The 24,822-nt window shown below is 42.5% G+C and overlaps 1 protein-coding gene across 1 annotated transcript in view; it reads right to left on the reverse strand.

The window, feature by feature from the left end:
* The window catches only part of drp2 (dystrophin related protein 2), a 75,716-nt gene that overhangs the window by 35,098 nt on the left and 15,796 nt on the right, over nucleotides 1-24,822 (reverse strand). Inside the window, exons 3-7 of the mRNA XM_030104912.1 lie at nucleotides 17,118-17,274; nucleotides 9,260-9,380; nucleotides 8,576-8,687; nucleotides 6,201-6,357; nucleotides 3,438-3,584 (exon numbers count right to left, since the gene is read on the reverse strand). Of these exons, the coding sequence (XP_029960772.1) occupies nucleotides 3,438-3,584; nucleotides 6,201-6,357; nucleotides 8,576-8,687; nucleotides 9,260-9,380; nucleotides 17,118-17,274 (694 nt within the window). The remainder of the gene's footprint in view (nucleotides 1-3,437; nucleotides 3,585-6,200; nucleotides 6,358-8,575; nucleotides 8,688-9,259; nucleotides 9,381-17,117; nucleotides 17,275-24,822) is intronic.

A 24,822-nucleotide genomic window follows, 5' to 3' on the forward strand; every position in this document is an offset into this window, starting at 1 on the left:
TAACACATGATTCTGGCATTATTTTATCCAAGAAACACGGTGCGCTAGATACAGTCACCAGTTTGCATGCTGGCCCCTGGACTGCAGGAGGAAGCAGGAGTTTTCCTGGATAAACTTGGGGAGAAAAGTTGAAGAAATCCCCTTCATTTGCTTCAGTCAGCACGGGGAACAAGTTCATATAGCTCTAGTTACTTCATGAATTGCTCCAGTTTGGCCCATTTCAGAGGCACAGAGGTAATACTAAAGCCATAAAGAGTCAGGGTGCAGCCGCTGTGCAAAGCAGGTGGCGGACAATCATTTCTAAGAATTGTTCAAGTGATACTAAAGTCATTGTGTTTAGAGGAGAGACGGGCCGAGCTGAAGCAAGGCTGGAGTGGCAATTAAAGCATCATGTCAGGCAGCGGCGAAGGTGTCGGGAAGGTTATCTAATGGGGACGGTACATTTTCACACGCGAGCGCTGAAGGCTGAGTGGTTTCTGTTGTACTTGTGGGAGCGCTGCCGAGGCGCTGATGGCCGTCGCAGTCGGTCTGAAGAGCACTGAAGCTCCGGCACGGATTGGCAGACAATGCATCCATACATCCAGCAGAGCATTGAGGAGAGGGCAAATTTAGTTCAATGAGTCTGAGACGCTTTAGCCTTACATTTTTTAAAAGGCTTTAAGAGTAAGTGCCTTAAATTAATTGAAAAATTGTCCTTCGGTTAAGTGTGTGGGTTTAAGTGTTGATTCATTATGTGTAATTCATTCATTCATCATTCATTTGTATACAAAGACCTATATTCACAGAGCAATTCTTCAGACATAATATAAACTCAGAAGGACGTCTTCACTGTCGATGAGCCTCTGTTGTTAGTGTCTTGAAATTCACCTTCAGATTTTGGTGCATGTTGAAAAAGCTGCATTACATTTCTGCACACGGTTGCATATTCATGTAATCACCCAGTTTACAACATCCCAGAGGTGTTAATTTTACATGGGACGACTGGGAGGAGCCGTAATCTCATTATCAGGTTGATGAAATTAACATTTGGTGCACTGTCATGCTGGAAGGAGCTGAGAGGAGATGATAAACTCTGGTCATACTCATTTAGCCTGTCATTTCAAATGATGATTGATCGGCATTAAGAGACTCAAATCTGCCAAGAAAACCTCCTATAAAATGTGTTTTATGAGTGCATATCTCTCTTTAAACCTCCACTTTATGTTGCGTAAGTATCACAGTCAGGCTGCCACTTACCAGTTCCAATTAATCTCGAAATTTACGAGGGTTTCTTAAGTCCGTTTTTACAAATGTTCTCATATTTTGACACGCGGCTCAGAAGGCATCAATAGGGTGCATATGCATCCCATTAAGGCCTTGTTAATGTCAGCTGTCTGGGGCGGGAAGGATGACGCTGCGCCGTGCATTTAAATGCAAAGGGTTGCTGCTGCATGTATACGAGTCAAACAAAACAAAACTGTTCATGAAAATGAACCTTAATATGAAGTTTAAGAAAAACAAACTTGTAATGATTTTTGCTGCTGCTGGAGGCAGGCTTTGGTCTTAAAGTCACATTAAACCCAAAACAAACGACCTGTATAGCATGTGGAAAACAGCACCCATCCATCCTTTTATACCTGCAGGAGGACTTTTAAGAAAACAACCTATGCATCATCCATCTCCCACTACATCAAAGTTAAGGTCACAAGGAGCTGGAGCCAATCTCAGCGCACTTGGGGCAACAAACAAACAGGCCAGCCTCTTCTGTTCATCGCATCGACAACACTGTATCAGCTGGGAATGAATGATGACGACGATGATGATGAGGATGATGATACATAATACAGTTATACAGTAGTGCTGTCACGAGTCTTTACTGCAAATTATTCAATACATCTACATGCATATGTTGATTTAAATTCTGATTTTCTAATTCTATTACTACTACACCTCTATGTGGAAAAGACTGAAGAAGATGTAAAAATCAAAAGTCAAAGAATGGTCACACCGAACATCTGATTGAGATTTTTCACTGTATTTTTTTCACTTTGCGCTCAGTTAATGGGTAAAAATAAAGCGTTACCATTTCAAGATTTGAAAACATGCCTGTGCCGTGCTGCACTTTGTCTCACCTGTTACATCAAAAATCACCTCACAAAGCACATCAGTGTTAATAACTGAAGTAAAGATTTGAAACTCAACAAACTAAAACAAAAAAAACCCCTTTGTTTTGGATTTCCCTCTTGGTCTCTAAAGACACTCTTATCATACCAGTGAGTAGGATGAAAGCGTCTGCTGTCAATTCTTTGTGCCTCTTAGTTCAATGCTTTTGGGAAACACGTGTTCAGCTTAAATAAACTTCAAAAACTTGTTTTGGGGGATCCAGACCTTGGTTTGACTCTAAAGACTGTTATTTATAGGTTGCTCAATACTTTATGCATTTAAAAATGTTGTATTTAACCTGTCATCCAGGAAAAAAGCTTTGAACTGATCACCGTACAGTGCTGTTTAAGTTTTAATGTTACGCTTATGACAATACTGCTTTATATGCTCAGATAACCTCACCCTTCCTGTGGGTGGAGCCGTCACTGTCTATCTGATTAACTCTGCAGTGTTTAAGAAGTAAACCTAACCACTTCTTATCTGTATCCCTTTGGTATTTCTACAGGGCTCAGCCCAGATTTTACAGTTTCATGACTAAAACACGGCTCTTTTACTTGTCTCAAAACCCCTATTGTTGTCCAGCCGGGCTACAGACGTCATCTTTTTGTTGAAAGCATGAGTCACAAGTTAAAGTATTTTTGATATGAAGTAAAAATCAACTCAGTGCAATAAATTGCAAAATGTGAACAGTTACCCTCACAATAGACCCACGCTGGTGAACATTGTGAATATACCAAAACCACACACAACCACTGTTTTCCTTTTGTATACAATACAGACTAGTCTATTGTCCAACTGTCTCTTTTTGTTACCATTTCTTCTAAAAAATAAAGAAAGAAAACAATCTGTGCACCAGAAGAGACCCACAATTTGAAAACCGCTGGTAAAACACATCACATAATAAAAGTCGTTACTATGAGGTGCTTTCCAGCGGCAGGTGGACAATAAGGGCATATCCTGGTTTAAACCATAAACGTTTGAACCTTTAATACTCCCTGTGAGTTAACGGAGGGGATATAATTAAGTCTATCAACCTATTGATCTCTCCTCTGACTCCCCTCTTGACTGCGATCAAAACCCTCTCAACAGACACACGACCCTTTGTTCGGATGTGAAAGCACATCACTGTCCTTAATGAGATCAGAACGATGTGGAAAAACAGTCAGGAGTCAGAGGGGCGAGCGCCATAAAGCTCGCATCACACACACAGGATCGCTCTCCGATGCCCTCCTCGGATCTGACTGCAGCTGCTGACAATGTCAAAGACGCAGCGCGGCCCCGGCGGCGGCGTCTACCTGAAGCACTTTCCATCTGCTGTTGAGATGCTCCAGGGCGCGCGCATTCTCCATCGACAAATGGACATCAGAGATGGCCAGCTGGTGGGCAAGATCGTTGATGTGCTTCACCCCCTCCTTCACCTGGGTCAGCTCCTCTTTGAATAACTGCGGGAGGAAGAGCAGGAGCGGACGGGACACAGGGAGGGAGCAGTGGGGGGAAAAGGCGAGCGGAAAATACATTAACAGCAAAATATAAAAAATAAATGGTCCGGAAATATCAACGCAGCTCAAGTAAAATTGAAATAAAAAGGAGAATTAAAGTAAACTCAATTCTAAATACCTTTCAGATGTTGTGGTAACTTTGTGGCAGCTGCTATAGACACATCTACATAAAAATCTAAAGGATGCAATGTAAAACTAAGGCCACAAAAACCTCCTCTCGTGGTAAATTATATCAGTAAATAATGGGTCAATTCACAAAAATCCACACAGGCACCCGGTGATAAGAGCATATAAAAGTGTGGGTGTTTATTTACTGATGCCTTTGACTTGGCTGTATATTGTATTTTAAGTGAGCATCCGTTCTTGCATTAGAAAACAATTAACATGATAATTCAGCACAGAAGGTTTAGTGTATTCAGTTGTATTTATACTGTGTGTGAAAACATTTTATTTCAACATACCTGCCACAAAATAACACTTGAAATGAAGAAGCCATGATTTTAAGAGCAGTTTTTTACATGCTCCACATGAGTGTATATAACATGATAATCAATGCCACATCTACCACTTATGTTATTCTGAATATATACGATCTAAACGTCTTCAAATCATCCCTGAGGACAGCCTGAAGTCACAAGAACTAAAAGGAGTTCTTCAACCCCTATCAGAGTGAATCGGGAGGATGAAAGCGGCTGATGGAAGCAGCTCTCCACTGAAGCTGAAGATGAATGAATTGATCAGAGATCAGGTTGCATCACCAACAGTTGAATGCAAAAAAAAAAAAAAACATTTCTGCTTCTGTATCAACAAAGAACAAAGAAAACTCTTAAAAAATTCACAGCAGTCCATGCTTTTGTTTGTTTTTAACTTATAAAATAATCTACAGCAGTGATAGAAGTTCAATCACCCGTGCAGTTCATAGTCAAGCTTTGATTTTAAAAATCGGTGCAAATAATAAGAACATATGGAAGTACTTGATCAAATTTAGAATTAGTATTTGTTTTCCTTCATCAGTGAGTTCTGTTTTTGAGGCAGATGGAACGGTGAGGTTTGGACCCCTCTACTGATCCTCTTGGTTTTTGTCCTCCCACATTGACAGACTCTCCACAAACAGCATGAACATAAAAGAATATAAAACATCTTATCATAGGATTTGTTCTGCATCAGTGAACTGCTTTTCTCATCTATGTGACGGTGAAACATTTTTAAAAATTTTTTTAAAAACACCAACCTCGTGACGTTAATCATTCCCTGTAGCTTTTACACGAGGGATTCACTCACTAATTGATGTTGAAAGTAAAGTAATTAGTCGCTGCTGCATGTGAGCATATAAGGTCACATTTACACTGTCAGTGCAATGTGACCCAATTCTGATTTTTTTTTGCTCGCATGTTGCACACATTTTGGTAAAAGCTTTTGGAAAATGGAAGCTGGGAAAATATGCATGCATTCAGATGTTTTCAGAATAGATACAGGACTCATTCATATGTGGAAATAAATCAGATATGCACAGGACATGCCAAACTGTCAGTGAGAGCGCTGTATAGCCAGGCTGATCAGATTTTCTTATCATTGTATCTCTAACCTACATGTGGGTTTTTCATTGTGCTTTTCAATGTACATACATCAGTGAGAAAGACGGCGTTTACACTGCAGGGTCTCGATGCTCAGATCGGATTTGCTGCATAAATCAGATTTTTTTGACTGTGTAGTTAGGTGTAATTTATCAATCGACCCACATCTGGTTCACATGATGTGGTGTTTACTACACTTCAGGCTGCTTCGGAACCATGAAGCCAAAAAAAAAAAAAAAGGATGATGATGTTTGTTGCCAATGTGAGCAAAAGAAACGCAGTTGAGTCACATTATGACAAAGAACAGCATAACAACGTGAGTGTTGGGTCACATATACGGCCAGCCGACAAGGCCGCCGTCAAGAATGAGCTGAACACGTGCCGACTGTGACAGGAGTCCAAACAGTGACAGGATTACTGTGAAGTGGCCTCACTTGTGTAATGAATTCCACCACACAATTACAGGCGGCAGCGGCGGCGGCGACAGCAGCGCTCAGTAATAACTAAACCAATGACCTGCCATTTGTTCAACAGCATCCATTCAGCGGAGGATTGCAACCTCTGCCACCTCATCGCGTCATTCTGAAGTGTTACGTCCTTGTCATCCCCCGTCAGATCACAGCCGCTCCGACAGGCATGTGTACACAGGCAACCAAAACAAGCACTTTAAAGCCAAACACTCTGATAGAGATCTCGCTTATTCACGAGCAGCAGAGCACTGCTGTGCTTTTGTGATAAAAAAAAAAAAAAAAACAAGCCGTGCAGCACTGTTCTGATGTTATTTATGATATGTCGAATTGTCAAAATGTGTGTTTATGCGATGATACCTCGAGGCGACTCGCTCGCAGATGACAATTAGGTTGCTCTAAAGGTAAACCAATTTATATCAGGATTAATAATGACACGCCTGCATGTGGAAATCTGTCAGCCTGAGGTAAAGAGAGTAAACAGACTCCCTGAGACTGTATGATATGTGTGTTTCTACCTTGGTGGCGTCGATGTGGTCCTGCAGAGAGTCGATGAAGAGGTCTCCGACAGGCTCCCAGGCGTCTCTCACGCCCTCCGCCTGCTCCAGCGCCCCTGCAAGCTCCTCCATGGCTGCCTGGATCTGCAGAAGACGCTCCAACGTCCTCTCCATGTGTCTGGAAATGCAAATAAATCTGGTCACAATGTGAGCAATACTCTCAGTTTATCTTATAAACTTCTCATTCATCAGTGCTTTTATTATAAAATAACACAGTAGCATTACTTTTTACAGTGCTGTGGAACTGAGTGATTAATTCTAGGAAATTTCAGATGCGGCTCTAAGTACTGAAATGTTCTTGTGATCATAACTTTCTTCTTAGCTGGAAACAGGTAACAGCAAGTTACTGACTGTCCTTTTCTTTCACAAGCTGGAAGGTTCAGCCTTAGTCACTTTTCAGCTCTTAAGTAAAGATCATCTCATATTATCTCATCAAGAGCTGTCTGCATGGTGGTGGTTTTGTGTTGCCTGTTCTGTTCCCGCCTATTTCTGCTGTCATGAGCTCTAAAATCTATTCCCATCAAGAGCAAGAGTTGAGCCAAGTTTTGGAAGATTACTGAAAATTGGATCCAGTGGAGCCAACTCTTCAGTCAGTAAGTAGCAGTTGGCGCTCTCAAAAGTGTCCAGAAAATTTCTAAATGACTCAATAACATAATTTGCATAACTGACCATGTGTATATAATTCTAATGGATGCTGTGGAAAAGTGCAATGATGTTGTAGAAGAGACAAAAAAGTGAGTTAGCAACCGAAATATTTTTAGAACGTGATTCATTTTCAGCCCATTGATGGAGGAGGAGACATTTTCTGCTTTGACTGCAGCAGCACCCACTCACTGGGAGGAGCCAGACTGATGTGTGACATATTGAATTGCTAAAAGTCTCCATCAACACAACTGAAAGTTGCTTCATTCGTCACTATTTTATTTTTTATAAGAGCGTCTGACACTTTTTAAAACACAGTGCCAAAGTTGCTCAGTTGGCAACGCTGATTGTATCCCTGCCATGACAACACACGCAGTGAAAATTAAAATAGTAACTTTACTAATGACTTCTTAACTCAATCAGCCAGCAGTTCAACATCAGCGATATCAAAAGTACTAATATTCCACTAAACTCCTGCTTGTGGAAGGAGTTCCTGATCAATCCTGATCTAATTCAGTCATCCTGATAACAAAGAGCCAGATGTGTGACTATAAGTACCTTTTTTAATAAGCCCATGTCCACGGTGTGTGTGACGCATTATTAAAGATATCTGCTGCTTCCTGCATGCTCGTGGCGTATCTCCGCCGTTTCGTCTCAGAGTAATTAGCTCACGGACCCGTTTCTTTGAAGAACAGATTGCATGTAGATTATAGAACATCTTCCTACGACTAACCGACTCAGCTCAACTTAATGAGTGAATCACTAATTGGACCGACTGGCGCAGTGCTGCCACAACAACACTGCAGGAATTCAGCTGTGTGCACACCGATGTGACTGACCCGGCTGAGGGAATTAATTCAAGTGTTACTTTCCCATGAGACCTGATACTTTTTAATTGTAGTAACTGTTAAGGGAATTTATCTAATTTCTGAATAAACACCTAATAATTTTTTTAAATCACAACTTTTCAGCAACTTGTGGTATTCAAGTTGTGGTAATACTCGTAATCGGTAATGAAGATGCACAAAAATGATTTAAAAAATATATTTCAAACAAAAATGACTTTTCGAAGAGTTCTATTTTTTTCTTTTCAAATACTCACCACATCATTCATATTCAGGCATTAGTAGTTTTTTTTATTTATGAGATACTACTACCAGAGCATAAAGTCCCAGAAGTGAAATCCTTGATGGACTTCTTAGAAATCATCAGTATCAAATCAGTCTGACTGAAAGAAAAATTACCCGTGTGAGTGGCATTTTATTAAGTTTGATATCATAAATTTTTTTTCACCATGGGGGCCTTGATTTATGAGCAACCTTTTACTGTTGTGTGCTGTGAAGATAAATCTGCGGGTTTGTGAGATGATTAATGGAGCCGGGATGAAGAAAACACAAAAAAGAGAATTTCTTCTGCATTAATTTGTAGCCTTCTAATCTTGCTTTTATCTCTTGGGGCCGCAATTAATTATTCAAATAACACCGAGTTCAAAGTGTGAATGTATCTTTTGGTGGAGCCTATAACAAGTCATGCATATCTGAAAAATGTGACAAGATGTCAGATAAAAGCTTGACAGTATGTTTTTTTTTTCTTGAAAAGTAGCAGAATAAAGTTGAAGCAAACATAAATTCTTCTTTTTATTTACAAGCCACACCTAATCGCCACAAGACGCTTTGGGAAACAAAGGGACTGACCGGTGGCGGTCCACGCAGCGGGCTGTCAGTTTCTCCCACAGGTCGCTGGCCACGTTCGCCTGCTTCCACACCGAGCGGCTCACGTTCAGGATCCGCCGGCGTGGAGACACCTCTGCAGAGGTCAGAAAGTTGGCCAAGCAATGTAAAAAAACACAGAAGTGCCCAAAAGTTAAAAAAAAAAAAAAAAAAAAAACTAATGATAAAAGAGTGAAAAGACGAGTCTGTTAGACGTCACTCGAGAAAAGGATAGTGAACCAGCACACCATGAAGGGGAGGAGGGGAAGAGATGGCGAGGGGGGGGGGGGGGGGCAAAACAAGTTTGAGAGCACAGTGAGGTAGATTGCTTCAGTATTTCCCCGGTGAGCGCCCGGCGGTGCGAGCCAAACATCACAAAGAGGACGTGAAGGTGGAGAAACAGACAATCAGGAGGCAATATTGATCTAAGCAGATGGTGCCGCGGAGCCGCTGAACTCCGCCTAATTGGTCCCGATCCGGATACTTTCCCCTTAACTCAGTGTGACACAAGAGGACGGATCACTGCTAATAACAACTAATGGAAGATTTCACCTGCATGGTTTCCACCAAATGAACTCGGGGGCTGTGCTGATGGGGGGGGGGGGGGCGGTTGTGAATATGACATTTCGGCTGGCACAGCAGTTGGCACAGAGTACGGAGGGAGCAGACCTTTTCCATCAGTCAGGGTCTCCTCTGGCTCCTGGAAGGGGTGCTGAGCCAGAAAGGCCTGGGCAGACTCCAAGACGGAGTAGATGAAGGGCCCGCGAGACTTGACATCCTCCATGAATGCCTGCAGGGAGACAGAGAGTGAGGAATAAATGATTCCTCCCAATTTATGCTCCTCAAAAGAAGTTTGTGGGGAAAGTATCAGATATACTGAGCATGTGCCAGGCACAAATGAGATCCCCTCATCAAACATAACATAGTGGTGCATTTCAGTGCTGTAACTAATTGTTAAACAATAACATTTTAATGGAGAAAAAATCTCATCAAATAATGTGCAATGTATACTGAAAAATTGCAATCATGGGCCGATTCAAGCATCCCAAATGGCAATTTTGCCGCTTTATTAATCCATTACATTGCTGTAAATTGAATATCATTGGGTTTTGAATTGTCTTCATATCTGCCGCTTTATAGCGAGCCCTCGGGGAAATTTTGATTATCCTCTTTCACAGTTTACACTAAAGAGCGTTTTCAAAGAATTGATAAAACAATCTCAACATTATTTGATGATGAGAACATTCAGACAGCCAACTGTGGATTGAACCAGCGCTAATCAACTTATATCAAACACTTCAGAGTTTATTAACTACAAGCTGCCCTCAAAGAACTGAAAATAAATATGGAAGTGTGCTGGCGAGTGTAAATATACTCAGTGACTTTTCAAAGAATCCACGAAATGAGAAAACAAAAAAGGCCATCTTCACAAGTACTGCTGTATTTGTAGCATAATAAAGAAATATAAAGCTTCATACTAACAACATGACTGGATTCTCTCTGAGTTTTTTTTGTGTGTATTGTGGAAACATATGTTGCACAGACTGCAAAGTCCCTCGGGCAAACTTCTATTTTGAGGCTGTAGAAATAAACCTGACGTGACTTGGCTCATGTTCCTTGGTGCTGTCCGGCGTTCTACAACATGTCCAGGCCGCTATCAGGAGTGAAACAACAGCGGCGGCAAAAACAACAACAGGGCCTTGGACTTGTGTTTTCATCCTACAGTGAGGATTGCTTTGATTCCCATACAGTGATGCCGATTTACATGTTCAAGCCTGCCGACACCCACGACCGGGAAACTGACCAGCTGCTTGCAATTTACTAAATAGATCCACACTGGAATAGGTGGTTTGAAAACTAGTCGCTAACTGTACCTTCTGCACTCTTGCTGGAAATCTCAGGCTTTCAAAGGCAATTTTTCACTCTCAAAGCTTGACAGTTTCGATCTCATTTACTCACAAACTCAAACACTAATGGGAACGGAGCTGTTATGTAAGTCGCCAACCGACTATTTGAAGCCACCAAAGGTGTAACGTCTTGCTGAGGAAGATGTCGGCACTTTGACAAGTAGTGATTAGGAGGCAGCTCCTTCCATTACCTGAGCTATTTTCCCCGGGTAGCAATAGCTCTGGGTAACAGTTATAAAATAGATATATTTGCTTGAATCAGCTTGGGCCATTTTGATTTTGCGCCTTTAAAATAACCCTTGTCAGCTTTAATTTGCTATGATTGTCCTCGCATGCTTAAACATATATTTAGAAATACCTGCCTGTAATATTTCCTGTTTTTGACAAATCCTAAGTGGTATAGAAGATGGTTGGATGGGCCTTGCAACACTCGGCAGCACAACTGCAGCAAATTCTGATCCAGCGGTGTAAGGAAGTCTCTCTCCGGTACAGGAATTTCGTGTTACTTTGTTGTCTTACTAGTTAAAAGTGGAGAAATTATTGAGAGGTTGTGTGTTCACTGAGCTGCCTTCAGGGGCTACAAAACATATGCTGCTTGAGCAATTTGTCTCTTGAGCTGTGTGCTAAACTACGTACGTCCATGAGAGAAGAAATGCGATGGAGAGGAGCCACGGTTCGTTCAGCACGGACTAAAGTGCGCTACAAGACGCTTGGTGACAATAAATGTAATCTTAAGTGACAAATGGTAATTCTGTGCTAAAAAAGTTAACTTCATAACCAATAGCAGAACAGACTATATATATTTATCTCAAAAGAATCCAGTGTTTAAATGAACCATCAAAATAGTCACAAACAATTTTCTCACTTAAGCTTTCCCCGGTCAGACTTCTCCTCTCTCTCCAGGTTCACAGACAGCAGAAGAGCGAGCCCTCTTTACCATACCATCCAGACACCGCCGCTTCTCATCCCGCAGCACGCTCCAGTCTGTATAGATTTCTGGGTACTCTATACACTCTTCCTGTCTCGACCATGCACATGGCTGGTTGAGCAGATGTGCACAGAACATGAGTCCGATTGCTCTGGTATGATTTTGCTCCTTGAGACCAGTGAGGAGAAGTAAATCCCTGACCTTTTTTTTTCTTCTCACTAAAATCTATAGCCAAAAGCAGTCATAAACAGCTGTGATAATACGTGTTTTAATAAAAGACTGAAGAAGATTTAACATCACCAATATATGGACTTTTTTTTTTTTCAAGAATTCAAATATCCTAAATCTGTCATTTAAATCTGAATCAAGCACAGTTTTATGAAATCACACACAAGTTATAGCGCGCATGAAGGCTCATATACATACCATATATATCTAAACGCACACACACACGGGCACACACAGACACAGACTCAACAATTTGTCTGGCCGCAGAACAAAAAAATGACATGGCTGTCTGCTTTGCTCGGAGTCGGCCACAATAAGAGACCAAATCTAGCGGGAGCGCTGGCTGCCTGTCCTCCAAACACAGAAGAGCCAATTAACTCATGCTCCACTTGTCTGCGTATGCAAATGGGAGACAAGAAGCTCAGCGTAAAACAGAATACACACAGCTACAGCACATATATGGACCAGAACTCTGTGCTTCGGCACCGAGGAGAAAGCCGGAGCATCCCCGCGGCCTTGAAGAAAGCCAGTGTGTCAAACTTCTCCTTTCTTCTACACTAATCTTTGTTCTGTATAAAACATACTGCAGGTGTGAGAATTAATGCCAAGGATATTCCCTCTCTTCAAAGTAATTTATTTAGGTGAAGCCAGCTTCCTCAATCCTCTTACGCTATAAAGAGATTACAATTTCAGCTGAAAAATCTACAGCGCCGGCTGGAATTAGCGGCGTTGCGAACCACAGCGGTGACAGTGTTTCAGTGCCTATTAAAAAGCCCAGGACCGCAGCCCAGGAGGCCCGATAACGCCCGGTGAGCACGAGTTAAATAGAAAACCCCAAATGAAACGCCAGCAAACACCAGCCAGCACCGAGCAAACATGCGAAAGTGTGTAACAACAGGGGGCTGCAGCGCGAGATAAGATTCCCAGCGCAACAGTCAGAGGAGGAAACCCGCCGTCCTTCCTCTCGTTCGCTCGCACTCTTCCTCCCGTTGGAAGCTTCCTGCTCGGCCTCGCTCCCATCCTTACCTCCGTTCCCTTCCTCTGCCCTCTTTTCATCCTCTGGAGGTTTCTATTCTCTCCATCGCCTCTTTAGCTGCTTTGCTGCCCAAAGAGGAGCTGAGCCAAGGATTCTCTGAGCCAGCTGTCACGTTAAAACTTTAATTCCAGCTAAATTTCACACTCAGAGGCTTCATCTATGGTTGAAGGAACATTAAGAGCGAAGCCTTCAGATCAGATTTAGATACATTATGCATGGAGGGAGAGAGAGAGAGAGAAAAAAAAAAGCACGAGGAGGAAAATAGCTTCATTGACTTGGTCTAAACATGTTGATGGCTTCACTTGTACGTCTCCGTCTGGAATGCTTCCTCTCAACGCGGCTGCGACAACTGAGAGCAGGAGAAATTCTCATTTTGTTTTCTGCTCTGCAGCTGGTACAGACACGCAAGATTCCTCCCACAGCCAAGATGCTCACTCTCCCCGACGTCCAAACACACACACACACACACACACACACACACACACACACACACACACACACACACTGACTCCCACCTCGAAAAAGAAAGGCAGTGCGGCTCTTCTGTTACCACCTGAAATGCTTGAAGGAAAGACTTGTGCACACGAGTACAAAAACACACAAATGCTTCACATGGATAGCTACGCTCACACAGCGACATCAGAATAAACCCACTTAAGATCAATAATTCACATTTTTTAAAACGCTTTAATTCTCCACAGAAAACCGGGAAGCAATTTCCCTCTTTGCTTTGTCGGAAAAGTTTTAGAGCGACCAGACGCTCGGGAAGCAGAAGCATCGCAGATTATAAAGACATGCTGAAAATGGGACATTTGAGAAGAGAGGAGAGGGGGTGAAGCAGAGGAGAAGAGGAGAGGTAAATAATGGGAACAACAGCTTTAGCGCGAAAGGATTAAAACAGGCACATGAGAGAGTTGAGAAAAGAGCAAGTACAGATGTTCAGGAGGAGACGGAAGGAAGAGGCAGTGTGATCTGGAACAGAGTTACTGATTTTTTATTTTTTTTTTCCATGCATGTACGTATGTTGGGCTGATTTCCTGGTGCAGCAGGAGTGGAGAGGAAGCGCTGCAAGAGCCACAAAACTCTCACTGTCAATACAAGTCTCCTTTCAGACACACCGCACAAACTGACAGCACAGAAAATTGGAAAGAGGCTGGAAGCTGTGCTGTAGTTAGAGAACCAATTACAAGTGTGTATAATGTGGGCTGCTGTGTGTGTGCGTGTGCGCTCGTGCGTGCAAGGCTGTGTACGCATGGCCGCAGTGGGTCACATTATTCGCTTTTCAGGATCAGGATGCAATATTTTATATGAAACAAAAGCATACATTTGTATCGTTCTGAACAGGATTTTATTCTAAACAGTACTGTTTAATGGTATTTCTAAGCATTCTGGGTAAGGTGTGGCTACTGCTTGTTATAATATACTTTAGATACACACAGACGCGCGTGCGCAGACACATGCACACGCGAGTCTCCTGACGCTATGCACTCTGGGCTATAAAACACGTCAATTAAAACAGATTTCAGCGCAGAAAGTTTACTTCTTAGAGACATCTCGGGGTTTCTGTGGCTGTCCCACCAGTGGGTATCATTAGCACAAAGGAAAGTCATTTATTTTCTTATGATTCCTCCAATAATAGAGCTCCTGACATAACATTGAAACTTTCAACCATTAGGCTGGCTCGTGAAACAGAAGCTGTCCGATCTAAAAGGGATTACCGCCTTCCCTCGCATTTCAGAAATCATTGAAGTCGTCTTCGGTTCAAAAGTTTACAAACCCACTTCAGCACCGGAGAGGGAGTTCTCCTCTTCTGGAATCGACTAAAGTCACATTGAAATGTGTCTCTTTTCATTCCAGCTCAGCAGACACAGGACAAGCTGGCAATACGGAGGGTAAAGAAGACCACAAACCCAGCTCATCTGATGGGACACCACGCTTTGATTTCGAGTCCTTTCTGGTTTTTTCTTTTGCATGTTTTCAGGTAGACTTTCTCCACAAACCCAACCACAGTCCTGAAGGAGGTTTCCTCAGCTAAAAATAAAGAAAAACACACTGCGCAGGTGTGCGGAGCCTGTAAAGACAGATGGGGAGCCCGTTCAGACAAAACCATCTCATTCCACTGAATGTGTGCAGAGGAATGAACATGCGGACCAGACAGTTAAAGGATTAAAGTCTATCAAGTGAAAAAAAAAAAACACAGAATCCCACAAATACACACATTTCGTCTCCATGTAGAGAGACTCATAAGAAGATAAAATGCTTCAGGCACCGTGTGCTTACAAGTTTGCCCAACTTGCTCCTGACTTGTGGTTTTAAATCCCTAAAGACGCGGCTAATCTATAATAACATGGATGTCGTGTAAATCTTCATCTTACCTCGGATGTATGACTCACTTTATGAATTTTCACTCCGCCGCCTTAAATCTGAAAGGTTTTCTATTGTATTTTTCCACATTATTGGTGGGAACTGTGTGAAGCTCTTCAGTTGTTGCAGTGAAATATATTCTTAGCACGCTGTTAAAGGTCTAAATTGTCGCGATGATAAACGTGTAACCGAACAATCTGTCGAGTGACTCTTGTCGAAGATGAGTAAGAAAAAAAAAAGCAAGGTGAGCACGTCTCCACTGGTAATTCTGACAGGGAAAGTTAATGGACAACATTTCAATTGAACTCCTGTCTCTGGAGCTCCTGGCTCTCCTTTACAGCAGGCTGACAGCCGGTAATTTAGGTGAAATAATGATCCAAGTTGTTTTGTCCCCCGTATGAGAAAGAAAATATTCATTGGACAAGTGAGCAAATACAGATCAATAAGAAGATGTCAGTGTTTGAGTTTGTAAGATTGGGAGCAATTCTTCCCTCAAATAACCAAACTTAAATCATTAAACCATGCAGGCGTCATCTGAGACTCTGAGGAGTGACGACATTGAATGCCTCAAACTTTGCTGATGACCCATAAAGGAAGGTAAATGGGTTTGACTGCTTTCAGTTTATACTGTGAGAAGACGAACTGAGACCTTCGTCATGTGCAAGTGGCAGCACAAAACCCACAAAGGCAAAACGACAAGACCAAAGTCACTCTATACACATTTGAAGCTCATTTTAATTCTAAATGCTTTGTAGCTGCAGAATAAAATCCAAACTAAATTAAAACTCGATAAAATTAGCCACTATATAGGATAGGTTCTTGTGATAGAAGAGCTCAGACACAATTCGAGGTGAATAGCTCAAAATTTGGGTTGCGACTAATTGAGAGGCACAAATTAAGAAAAACCCAAAGGGAGAACATTAAAAAATCCACACTGAATGGTTTCTAATGCTTGCAGTTGGACTGGTTGATGAGTGCTCACCATGTGGCCCATGTGCTTCGTCAGCGAGAAAAAATTAACATTCTCTCACTTTAAAGCAAATCAATATTTGTAACAACTCTTCAATTGGCTGTTTAGAATTTTGAATTTCAATTCATTAATTTAGGCCCAATCCAAAGAAAAAAAGGCCAGTTCCAACTATGAAACTTGGTACTTACAGTAAGACAATAAATGCTGTCACATCAGGATCTTCCATCATGATCCACAGTGTTACCGTAGCCTCGGATCAGTCAAGTCAAACTAAACTACCGTAAGTCCTAATTTCATTAAAGTATTGATGAAACAGCAGCTGGAGCACTGATACTGTCTTTTGATCTCGAAATGGACATTTGATTAAATGAAAGGCTTTATATATGAATTTATTTAATCGATTTCCAAAACAAGGTTATGGAAGGATTTTAGCAGAAAAACATTCAAGCAAGAAATGTTTTGGAGCATGACAGAACGAAGGCGGCACACAGCGTCAGATGGGAATAAAAAAAACGACTTTTCTTTTAGGATTATTGAGATCTGAGACGTGACCAAGTGACTACTGCTTGAGAGTGACTTACCGCCGTGCACAGAGCGAGCGCTGCGTCCATCAACGGTATCAATTAACCGAGAGAAAGTTCCAGCTATCCAATATTGACCAGGGCAAGACGATAAACTCTGTTTTGATCAATACCTGTGATATCTGCAACAAAAGCCACCTGCACACACTGTTCTGCACTTTATCTGATGCTGAATAATTAATCTGGGGATGTTAAGGAAAAGCAGATGTGCTGACTGTCATCATGCAGGGGAAGAAAAAGGGCCGTCAGAATCACTGTCCTTCCTACGCCAAGCCTTCATCCACACTGCATTGATCACAGCTTATGACCTTGGTCACAGCCCCAATCCATTTTTCACCTCAATGCCAAACACACACACACACAGGGCTTTGGAGCTAAAAGAGGCCATCTACAATGTACATCCTGTAGATCTATGTATGCAACAAGTACTCAGTCTGGCTTTAGAAACCAGTTTCTTGAGATTTGAACTAAATGTGTCACACCTGAGATGGGAAGGTGCAGATATAACACTACCTGGTGGAACTCCCTCTGGTGCTGCACGGCTCCCACGTCGCCTCCGATGGGCAGCTGCTCCGACAGCTCCTCGTCCTTGGCCGTCAGCCACTCGATGATCTCCTGCAGGGAGAGCTGCAGCTTCCCGCTGTTGTCGGAGAAGGCCTCTAGCCGCACCCTGCCAACACACACAAACACAGCTGCTTTAACAAAGCTGGACATGACATTCGGTTGCTATTTCGCTATCCCACATGTAACTTTTCCTGATGTGTGTTCAAATCGGGTAAACATCGGATATAATAATTCATCAAGTAACAAGTCACTCTGGGCTCTGAATTTTAGTTTTAATTTTTGCCATCTATGAACAAACGCGGGTAATTCTAATTATTATATGAAGAAATTATAATTGAATTCTTCCGTTTTTCTGATGAAATGGTGGAAAAGCTTCAGGAAGTCTGTTAACTCTGTGTGCGTGAGGCAGCCAATACTGACCCGGGGATCTAAATAAACCCCTAATGTGAATAGTTTTTAATTAGCAGAACTCATTAGCTCCCATGTAAACATCAAAAACATGACATTCCTGATAAACTGACTTTGTTAGACTACCTGCAGCGATGTGAGGCAGAGTCAAGGCCAGGAGTTAGAAAATCATTAGCCAAATCATTTTGGGAGTAAACATAGCCTATTGAAGACATTCCTTCTGCTTGCCTCTGCTGTGTGAATTGTGTAAGACACACTCCTCGGTGCTACACTTCACATTAGCTCGGCGCCTTTGTAATGCTCTTTTTGGATCATGAAAAGTTTCCACTTCAGCAACCCTGAACAAACTCATAATCAGGATATAATGCACATAATAAAAGTACCCTGTGGAGTTTTTGACCTCTGGTGGAACCGTGGACCTGTTTTTTAATGAGACGGCTCATGCTTTATTTGTCTTGTGTACACAGGTCACACAGGTTGCAGTAAAGACACCAAAGCGTCTGAGAGTGCGCCGCTCAGGCAAGGTGCACGAGGACAACCTGCAAATAATGATGCAGACCATGAAGGGTTTAAAATGTTTTCCAAATGTTTGTGGATGAAAATGTTTTTTCCATAAAATGCATTTCTTTGAGTAAATTTTCACTTGTAGCATTGAAAACCAAAACATGAAGACTGAAAACTCCATTCAAAACTTAATTCAAAATATGGAATGTAACTTGTGTTAATGACATAAAAGTCAAATTGTATTTATTTATTTTTTAAATATATATTTGCAAAGATCAGTCAAATACACACCACCGATGCAGCTTCAGGACCTTTTCTTTACAGCTTTAGTTTTTGTCTGGCAGCGTTTTCCTGTCTGTAAATCACATACGTGGCCATCAAACACAATTCAAGACCGATTTTCTAAACAACTCATGGAGCTTGGCGATGATAGCAACTCTTGTCTTGTCAGTCTCCAAAATCACTTTTGACAGACTGGAAGCGAGAAGCTCTTTTAGTCTACTTCTGAACCAATTGTGTCCAAAATTACAAAGAATTTGCGAGTAAGTCCGCCAGCATTATCGCTGCAAACTGTATATGTGACACACGAGAGTGGAGTCTTTGACAAGCGTGGAGGAAGCAACGGAAGATTTCGAAGCATAAATGGTCAATTTCCTTTTGCAATAAATATGCAAAACAGGCCGGCATCCAAGCCAAGCCATCACTCCTGCAATCACAATAAGCGCGTCAAACCTGCAGCAGTGCGATATCGCCACGCTGTCCATCACCGGTACCTTCTGCACGTCGTGGCACACGCCAGACGAGGTGAGAGAAACAGAGTCAAGAGGTGAGAGCCGCAGGTCTGCTCGGAAAAACCCGGGAACAAATAACTGGGGGGGGAATTTATCTGCTTACCACCTGCCATCGGCGTGAGGGATATCTCAGAGAGGCGCTGCTGTGGTATCAGTGACACAGCTGGAGAGGGGGGGGGGGGGGGGGGGGGGGGGGGGCAGTGTGAACGCTTCCCAGTGTTTCAATTACAGACCAGAAGCCAACGCTCAAATATCATTATTCCTACACATCCCAGTTTTGCCAGCACTGTCACATCGGAGATGATGAGCGGGAGCGAAAACAAGAGTCAGAAAGAGAAGCATGCAAGTTAAGTGTTACTGCTGACAAGTGAGAACGAGGGGCGGAAAAGGGCTGACGTTCAGATGACAGGCTGCGTATTGCCAGAGCAACACTCCGAGTGTTTGAATCTCATCAGTTGGGTGAAGAAAAAAAAAAAAAAGAAAACACACGAAATTTTGCTAAACATGAGGTCATCCGTCGCATTGCTTGAACGCTGAGGAGTCAAGGCCTTTTCGCTTATCTCTAAAGCTGCACCATTACAACGACATCGTCAGCGAAGTCTGGCGACAGAGAAAAGCACTGCGAGGCAACTTCCTCCAAATTGAATTTGGCGCAGACGAGTTGTGACATATGAGGGATTAGGTATCACTTTGGGGATGTCGGTCGCAGGAAGGCTTGCGGGAGAAGCACGGAGACTTCCAGGAGGAAAAGACGGAAAGGTGAAATCAAGCTTGTAAGAGCGCATTTCAAACTTGATAGGCCTCTTTGTTCAACCTCGTGTCAGAAAACCTGTGTGAAGCAGACCATGATGTCCCCCAGCCTCCCGCTGCCCCTGCAGCTCTGCTCGCTGTGGTAATTGAATCAGAGAGGAACTGTTTCTCCGTGGCCCCGGCCAAACAGGCTTTCAATCCATAACAGGCGTGAAGACACAGCCCAAACACACACACACTCACTCGGCGTGAATGGTGAGAGATTTCTGACTCAAGTCAGAGCGAACCCCCGAAAACCTCAGATACGTCTAAGTAAGGTCATCCATCAAAAGGATGACCCTCGCGCTTCTGCAGAGGGAGCGTCAAAAATGCTTCAAACCACACAGCCGTACCGAAGCACGAAGCTCGCGGCACGCTTGCCCATCACGGCTGCTTCCAATACACACACCAAGGGTGAGACAAATAGAGTGCTGCCCGTGCCGTAATGGAAACGTCGTCACATCGCGGGTGCTGCCAAGAACAACTCCCGCCCCGCTAAGCTGCAGGGAGGCCAGGCTAAAGGTCTGGCAGAGCGGGAGGCTGACTGAGGCTTTTTCTTTTTTTTACCTCCCCAGGAACATCATGATATTAATTTCAGGGGTATTTATGGGAAGGTTTTTACTGCAGCAGACTCAAAGTTTGCCAGGAATTCTGAGCGTACGTGTCCAGAGAAGCAGCGAAGAGACGGAGCGAAACGGGTCGGGCATGTCGGCTCATCCGTTTTAGCAAAGATTCGCTTGAGCTCCATCCAAAACATGGCAGAAGTCTTTTTGGCAAAAACGCTCCTGTGTACACAAATACAGAAGGCACAAAGCACCGTTTGCTGTAGGTGAATCACGTTTTTGGCAATTTCTTCCATGGAGGAACAATCGTGCGTTTGTGCCTGGGACATTTTGTATTACTATATATCTCTATTCTCTATATATCAAGTTTTTGCTGGAAAATCTCGATTATAATTTGAAAAACAAAACTGGAAAAGGGTGAATTCAACAATAGTTTCCCAATCAAATCCTCTTCAGAGCCATACTCCTGTTTTGTTTGAGGACAAACCTTTTTTTTAAACCCTCACATTAAGTTATTCCAAAGAGTGACTGGTGTTTTTGTTGGTGACTATTTTGAGCCGCAGATTTTGCTGCTCTCGAGTATTTACGGCCCCAGGACTATGAGTGTGAGATATGTCTCAAAATAAACTGCAGATCTCATATTCACGAAAATGTAGAAACGCTGTATACTCACTGCAACTTTTTGGGCTGTGTTTTAAAATGTGATGTGGAGACGTTACTGTCGAGATCAAATCATTTTTTGTTTTAACTGTTTGATGTGACTTAAGATTAAAGGTAGGGGCACAGTATTTCAACAATTCTGTGTGTGTGGGTGCAATCGACACAATTAAATATGTGTGTTTGCAGCACAGAGAGACATTTTATTGGCGTCATGAAACCCAGGACACCTATAAAAATAGTTAGTATCTGAAATCTATCAGCCTTTTGTTCTCCAGCACTGCTAATCAGGACTCTAAAAGTATCAACGCAGATAGTTCTCGACTCAGATTCCAGGTGTGATGACCACTTGCCAGTTAGTTCTCTTTACAGCTATTTACTTCCCATGAAATAATTCAAATTAAAGCAGAAAATTCTTCTTCGAGTGCACGATGCTTGACTATAATCACTTATAATGTTCCTTTGCATCACACAGGATAAAGGAACACCTGGTCTTCATTACCCTGCATGCGTTCGTACGTCTGTCTACATGACTCACTCAGAAAATTATAGTCCTTGTGAGGACGAAAGCTTGTGCTGGGTGGACAGTAAAGAGAACAAAATAAACCTCAAAAGGTAATTTTGCAGAGTTCAGGTTGCCTCAAGTCTGAGGTAAAAGTTAGGTTCAGGTAAAGGTTAAGGTTGGTTGAGGCTACACTCCGTCTGCAGGACATCAGTGTGAGTAATGCGGTGTCCTCTGAAGGTGCCTGCCTGTCTGTCCAACACTGCTCAATAACAGCCAACAGGTTTGATGACAGCACCAGCATCGATCAATAACAATGGGCTAATGGGGAAGCTTGAGTCCATAGCAGAGTGCTTCCTGAGTTTGTCCTTGATGAAGGACAGCCTGAACATACAGAATCCTCTCTCGGCATCACAGAGGAGAATGAAAAGCAGCCGGTCCCACCAGAGAGCGCAGAATAACAAAGTATAGTCTGTTCTGAGACTGGTTGTCAAAGGCAAAAAAAAAAAACTTTTACACTGAAGACGGGAGACGTTTCCCACCGTTTTTCATTTCCTGGGTTGGATTCACACAGGGGATAAAATTGCACACACAACATTATATAGACTGATCTTTGCTATGAATGTCAATATGGAGGTAACAACTGAGGTAACAATCAAACATCCGTATGTCCTTGAACACTGAAGTGGTATCAGCTCATCACTTGTGTAGCTGCGGTGGAGAATCCTAATCGCACAGTTTGGCCTGTAATAAAACCGGACTGCTGTTCAGTAAACCTTGACTTTGGCCTTCTGTGTGACTTTGACTTGTCACAGGTTGTAATCCTGTTTATCTTCTCCGATTCCTGACAGTTAACATTCAAAATAAATAACTTGCTCAAAGAGAAATTTGAGTCCCCAATCAGAGAGATTACAGACAGAGGCTTAGTGCTGCGTTCGATGATTAATTAATGCATCGGAGATGTGCGCAGCGATACCGCTGTTTTTAAGGAAGAGGAGCTTGCAAGCGCATTGCCTCAGGGCCCAGGGAAGCTTCGAGAATAGCCAGCCTCGTTACTCGCCACCCTCCGCCCACTGCCTCACCTCTCTGTCTCCTCTTTCAATTGCAGGGATGTTGCGAGACCTGGCAGGGAACCGGGGCACAGCTCTATAGCATCGAGTTGAGAGGGTGTGTATTCAAAGGTGTCTATATGTGTTTGGTCTTTTTCATACATTTCCCAAGAGACGATCCACTGAGGGGCCGCGACTCAAAATAGATTAAGATGCAAATCATTTATTTTGTCACGTCGTCACTCTGAGCTGAAAAAAAAAACTGCAGCATTTGGTTGCATTAATATTCCTGGTCGCGTTGCGATGCATCATGACTACATAGCAGTGCATTTCACCGCACTGTGTTTTCCTAAATGTGGGAATGCATACAAACTGGAATGCAGACGCTGTGCATACAAACACAGAGGCTGAGAGGAATCTTTTTTGTAAAATAGTTTTGCAATAAAAATAAAAATCAGACGGCGTTCATGCATCTTTTTATCTTTGAACCTCCAATGTGGAATAAATACTCTAATGATTGATGTGAATCATATGAGATTTAGAAAAGTGGATGTGAAGCAGTTGCAGCTGCAGAGTCCCTCACTCTTATCTCAAAGCGAAAAAAGCAACAAACTGCGTGAAGAAGTCATTGTTTCAGTGCAGGAGCAGCACGCTCCTGCAAACTGATATGTTTCTGCAATTTATTTTCATTTAACTAACATCAGATTTATTTGCTTTTGATCCAGAGTGTTTCCCATGGTGCACCTTGTTGCATGAAGGTAGTTTCGACACAAACAAAGGCCTGCCTGTACGGAAAGCTATTCGCCGATAAACTTACTTTCAATTTCGGTTGTTTCCATGCTGGGGATGACTGAGTTTTCATGAAAAATGAAAACAATTTCATAATCCCCATATTTTTCACTGTGAAAAATTTACTTGTGCACCAAGATTGCATCTTCCACGGGCTACGATAAGAGATAACAACTGCAAAAACAAAACCAAAAACAAAAAAAAATAGGGTACGGAAAAAGAGATTTATTACTTTTGAAATTGGTTCTGTTATAACTGTGTGTTTTTGTGAGACCCTAACTGCTGCTTGAATATCAATGGAATTACTGAAACTTTTGCCTGGAAAAGTCTGACGATACACAGCCGGTGTGGAGCGTGACACGGTGTGAGTCATCAGAGGTGCGACTGGCGACGCTCGCTCCACCCTGCTGTGAGGAACCCAGTTATCTGTGACCTTTGACCTGAACGTGATTAATGTTTTAAATTTCCCATTATGTTAGGTGACTTAGGAGAAGGATTTTAAAAACGGATTCACTGGTGTCTTTGTGGGGATCTCATGAGACGTCATAAAGAAAACATTGAGTAATTTTGTCACCTAAATTATGCGGCATGAGAAAAAGGATTGCCCAGATAATCGATCACAACATCAACAGGCTGCATTATACTTTCATCAGCAGGTAATTAACGGCCACACACTTTGCCCAACTTCTCGCATTCATTCATGTATACCAGTCTCTGATAGTTATTGTTAAAAGCTACAGAGACCTATAGTCTGGAAATAGCACTTTTGATCTATTTTGATTAAAACTACTTCAGCAGCTCTTCCTGTACAGATTGTGAATGTTGCACCTGTTACAATTATAGTTTTACTTTAAAACCTCTTTCGTCATTTTATTTTTTTCTTCAATACAATTTATTACCAGCTTTTAATTTAACTTCCATCCCTTTTGTATTAATCTAAATATATCTACGCTTTATCTTTCTACCTAATTGTTTATTTTAAGCCATGATGTAACTAATAGCCTTGATAGTCGAAGAACATCTTCGAAAGTGCCTCTTAAAGTGTGCCTTTCCAGAGTCGCTTACTCCACTCCAACGCTGACATTTGTTTACCTCTTCATTATTCAAATTCAAGCATTACTCCAGTTGTTCCTACCACTCGCCGCTGCTTCAGACTTTTCAGCGGCGGATCTTAAACTGAGCCGACGTTGTTTGTCTGCACAGTTCAAAACAGTGTGCATAATGTGAAATGATTAGGTGACCCAGTCCTGCATTTATGCCATTTCTGGAAGCACGCTGCGGTGCACATGTTGGCAATCACCCACAAAATAACCACCTGATGTGAGACTCTGCCCGGAATAAACACAGACACGTCGGAGCGTTGTGTTGTCCAATCGCTTGTGCAGTAAATGTTTGAGGGAAATGATGTAAAGAGAAGCTGACGTCCACGGTGACCCGGTTAGATGATGAGGCGAAGACAGCGGGAGATTATTCTTCCTCAGTTCAGTAAGTGCTTTTTATTTAAGAAAAAAATAGTCCACTTGTTAGAAAAATGCAAGACCGTGTCCTCCTTTAAAGGACATATGGGAGTGCGTGCACACACGTCACACACTCGGATCGAAG

Source organism: Salarias fasciatus, chromosome 2 (assembly GCF_902148845.1).
Source record: "Salarias fasciatus chromosome 2, fSalaFa1.1, whole genome shotgun sequence".
Lineage (NCBI taxonomy): Eukaryota > Metazoa > Chordata > Actinopteri > Blenniiformes > Blenniidae > Salarias > Salarias fasciatus.